Source organism: Oratosquilla oratoria, chromosome 1 (genome assembly GCF_046742065.1).
Source record: "Oratosquilla oratoria isolate Oo_2021 chromosome 1, ASM4674206v1, whole genome shotgun sequence".
NCBI classification, from domain to species: Eukaryota; Metazoa; Arthropoda; class Malacostraca; order Stomatopoda; family Squillidae; genus Oratosquilla; species Oratosquilla oratoria.
Window position 1 is genome coordinate 81,500,905 of NC_134777.1, and position 5,000 is coordinate 81,505,904.

General features: G+C 39.1%; 1 protein-coding gene across 1 annotated transcript in view; it reads left to right on the forward strand.

The window, feature by feature from the left end:
* LOC143028774 (uncharacterized) overlaps positions 1-5,000 on the forward strand; it is a 71,019-nt gene that overhangs the window by 64,490 nt on the left and 1,529 nt on the right. Inside the window, exon 3 of the mRNA XM_076191148.1 lies at positions 4,179-5,000. This exon is cut by the window's right edge and continues 76 nt beyond it. Within this exon, the coding sequence (XP_076047263.1) occupies positions 4,179-4,274 (96 nt within the window). The 3' untranslated portion in view covers positions 4,275-5,000. The remainder of the gene's footprint in view (positions 1-4,178) is intronic.

The following is a 5,000-nucleotide window of genomic DNA, read 5'->3' on the forward strand; positions in this document are numbered from 1 at the left end:
TGCAAGTGACACTGCATTGCATTGGTCCACTATTATCTGCTGACGGTCAACTTGAATATTCAAATGAAGGAATGTGTAATATCTTAAACAATTATTTTAGCTCGGTATTCGTAAACGCAACACCTCAAAGTGAATTCCAAACTGAAACCTGTGAAAAGTCTGGGGTGAACTTACTCACTACGGTAAATATAACAAAAGAAAAAATTAAAAGGTGTATAGACAAACTCAAAGTTAATAGAACACCAGGGCCCGACGGTTGGCATCCAAGAATCTTAAAGGAAATAAAAAATGAGATTGTTGTTCCATTAGAAATTATTTTCAAGAAATCCATCATATCCGAAGATGTCCCAAGAGAATGGAAGCTAGCTAACGTTACTCCCATATTCAAAAAAGGTGACAAAAAGAAACCAAATAACTATAGGCCTATAAGTTTGACTTCAATCGTAGGAAAAATAATGGAAACTATCATCAGAGATGCTATCGAACATCATTTAGAAAGTAACCGTTTGATAAATGATAGCCAGCATGGTTTCAGACGGAAACGTTCTTGCGTGACTAACTTACTCGAATTCTACATCACAGTTATCTCGAATTATGACAAAAGAAACAATATAGATTTGATATATCTAGATTTTGCAAAAGCTTTTGATACCGTCCCACACGAAAGACTACTTACTAAATTAGCTTTCCATGGAATAAGTGGTAGCCTATTAGGTTGGACTAGTAATTGGTTGAATGGTCGAAAACAGAGAGTTGTTTTAAATGGAAAAACTTCTGGATGGAAAAGTGTTGCAAGTGGAGTTCCTCAGGGTTCCGTTCTTGGGCCACTTCTATTCATAGTATATATAAATGATATAGACCATGGACTAAAATCTACTGTTTCCAAATTTCCTGATGATACAAAACTGTGCGGAGTGGCAAATGATCACTCAAACCAATTAGATATTCAAGAAGATTTAGATCAATTACAGCAATGGTCTGAAAAGTGGCTAATGAAATTTAACACAAGTAAATGCAAGGTAATGCACATAGGTAAAAATAACAGTAAGTACGATTACAAGTTATTTGGTAATTCGTTAACAAAAGTGGATAGTGAAAAAGATCTCGGCGTAATTATCAGTAACGACCTCAAATCATCCAAGCAGTGTATTTCAGCCTCTGAGAAAGCAAATAAGATTATGGGACTGATTGCGCGATCTTTTGATTTCAAAAGTCCATCACTCATTAACAAGCTATATAAATCGTTAGTTCGTCCACATTTGGAATATGCTGTTTCCGTATGGTCACCGAATCTCATTAAAGACATTGACAGACTGGAAAAAGTACAACGGCGAGCCACAAAACTGATTCCAAATATCAAAAATAAATCATACGAAAATCGACTAAAACACATGAATCTGTTTTCCCTAAAAAGGCGTAGACACAGAGGTGACTTGATACAGATCTTTAAGATTTTAAAGGGAATTGACAACATCAAAAGTGACAAAATTTTCACATTGAATGAGAATCAGACAAGAAACAATGGTCTCAAACTATCCGGAAATAGATTCAATTTGGAAGTAGGTAGAAACAACTTTGCCAACCGTGTAGTAAATTAATGGAATAAACTTCCTGCACAGGTAGTGCAATGTAGTTCAGTTCGAAGCTTTAAGAATCAGTTAGATAAATACCTAAGTAAGATGCTGTAATGATTATAATTTATCTTATATTATTTGCTTTTGTTTTGCTATCATTTGTCTGTCTGATTTTCATTTATTATTAGTTATATGTCAATTTATTATTATTTACTATTTACCTGTTTGTTTATTATTTAACTATACCTATGCATTTATTTATGTATTTTATTTGTTATTTACATTATTATAGTTTTTATTTATTGTTTTATTATTAATATGATTTTTTTTCGCATCCGACCTAGATATGGATCAAAAGGTCTCCTGTCGGCATGCTCCGCCTTTGTAATCCTTTGTAATCCTTCCACGCCGAGCACTTTCTTGTGATCGCTGTTCTCATTTGCTTTCCCTCAAACAAACCTCATATTCATGTGAACATAAAACCTTTGATGCTCCTTTTGTTTCCAAACTCTGTAGCTGTCTCTTAAGTCGTACCTTCTTAGTTGTTGTTGCTGTTGTTTATTTATTCTTCTTTGAGTCTAATTTTTCATGCCCACGTTAAGAAGTGGAGACTGAGAGCGGTTGAGCCCGATAATGAAAACTGGCTATAAAAGTAGTCGTAAGCGCCAACGTGGTGTCTCGACGGAGGAACCACGGTCACAACAATGACGTTTCACAACAATGACGTCGTATTTCGTGAAGGATTAGTATTGTCTCCATAGAAGTAAGATTTACTCCTCTGTCTTGCTTCGCACCTGATGATTGTCCATTCATCCAAGTGGAGCTCCTGTCCTTCCGCACCGATTTTTTCTTCCTCCTTTCTTATTCCGACTCCCGCTTGACCATTCTATTCATATCCGTGACAGCCCAAGGTGGCGGAGGATTTGCGTCATCGCCAATATGCATATAGTACATTGACGCTGAGGAACCAGACATTTGGGCTAGGAATGTGTTCAAGTTCCTTTAAGAAGCCCCAGACGAACTCCACTTGGACGACTTCCATGATGAGAGGCACTTGACCCCTACCGGTCCTATCCTGTGGCTGGTCCCTCCAGTGGGGAGAGACAACAACTAACTGTCCTCTTCGCTGATATTGACGGCCAACCCTATCTCGATGAATTTCCACTCACATACATGAGTTCCGGCTGCCGCCAGCCCATTTTATTCTACTAAAGGAAATCCCTTGGGCAGCGAAAAAAGTTCGACACCAAAGTCAAGTGGTCACAGCAATTTTCTCTTGGGAAAAACCTATGTAATATCTCATATATAGGTGTTGACATATACACCGACGGCCCCCGTTCTAACCAAAGGATGGGTTATCTCCCCATTTAAAACATGTTTTGGATTCCTTCCCACACCACCCCCTTCTCCTCAATCTTCCCCATTGAACTCTTCGCCATCCTAGCCGATCTACCTGTAATCCACAGCCCCCACCTTCCAACATCCTCTATAATCATATCAGATTCATGATGTGCCCCACAAGCAATATCCATCATCATGTTCCGCTATTCGCTGGTCCACAAAATCCATTTCTGGGTCATCCAAAATTCTACCCGATTCAAATTTGCACATTTCTGCTAGATACCCCCTCCTGTAGGCATCCCTGACAACGAACGAGCCGACATGGCGACTCAAAAAGGGGTATCCACCCCTTTTCGACGCCTCCTCTCCACTATCAATAACAGATCATCAGATCTACAATGAACATGTGGTAAAGACACTGGGAACAACACCCAACAACCCATAAAAAAAAAAAAATCAAGACCCATATAATCAGGACCAGTACGCCTAAGAACAGAACATTCTCGCTACAGGAAACGACACTAAATTCTACCATACCAAAATGTCCGATTTACACAATATTCTGTAACAACCACCTACTCACTCATCTACCCTCTCAAACAACATTGACAAAAACAAAAAAAAACAGGACTCCTATTCAAACTATAGACACCCTTGGCTACCTGGAACAATACGTGAAATATAAGAGAACTTCCGATGGCTGCCCGATCTTGTCCACAAGAAAGAAATGTTGCCGGTTCATCAGTCCGTATCTACCAACCAACCGACCAACCACTTGGTTTATGGCCAATTAGTCTTCAATTAGTCCTTAAATATAAAACAGATTAAACAAGCAAATAGGAATATAGTTAATCCTGATAACTAAATGATGAATTCTGTGCAGTCGAGTAGTTAATCTAATCATTTTGTTCTTACTGAGATAAGGCGATTTTAATCTAATTCAGATAACCTTCTAGTTCCCAAAGTAGTGCAAGTAGTAGTGCAAGTAAATCTTAAATGCGTGGTTAGCCCCTTCGTAACGGTAACATATTCTTAAAAATTCTATTCTGGTGTATGCCAAGCGGTCTTTTTTTCAGCTTAGGGGTCGCCGCTGCAGCGAAGGGAGGAGTTCGGATCATCATCACCTTGATTAACCTCTGCTGTGTTCGCTCTACAGCTTGACGTTTTATAGGGTTCTGTTTATGGGATGTCACTGTAGCAAATGGGTTGAAACAATGCCCTTGCACATTGTGAGACCGCTATTGACGTCCTGTTCCTAAACAGGTATCCTACATGCTGAAGACAGACATGCTGAAGAAGACAGCCTCCCGTGCCCCAGTCAAGACACAGCACCCAGCCTCGAAACACTTCGGCGCCTGAAACCTCGATTTCCCTGAGAAGTCTTTGAGTGTTGGACGTGCAAAACCAGTGGACCTCCTTCTAATCCCTCTGTCATAATGCAGTGAAACTCCAAAGATGGTACACATGGGTTAAACAACCGAAGTATTCATCATATCGAGGGAAAAATCACGTGATTAAACATATGAAATGTACAGGAATTGTAATAGCAAAAATACCGGATCAGTGTGCATAAAGTGTTAACAAACTACAATAAATAGTTGTTTCTTGCCACCTTTTAACGTGATCGTGCTTGAAAATCAGTGTGAGTGAACGAATGGACCTACGTTTAGCACATTCTGGAAATTATACAATCAGTGTGAATACTGAAAAGTCACTTGAGGTAATTTTAATACAACAAACTTATTGATGACACGTTATTCAGTGTTCTGACGTCATATCAAGATTGTGAATATAGTGCTTGATAACTGGAGCAAGTGCAACAGTGATACAGTATTAGGAAGATAACTTGGTGCAAGTGTGAAACCTACTTCTAACTTTAACAGAACTACAACACAAAACTACATGTGCAATACCAATGATAAACTACTTCCCGCCAAATGCAATCAAGTACAATGTGAGCTCAGCAGCACAGTTATTACTATCTGAAATAAAGAATGCCGAACTGGTGAGGAGAAATTAGAAGAAGCGTTTCCCTCACTGAGCAGCCATTAGGATAATCCTCGCTGAGCGTAGCAGTCCACGGAG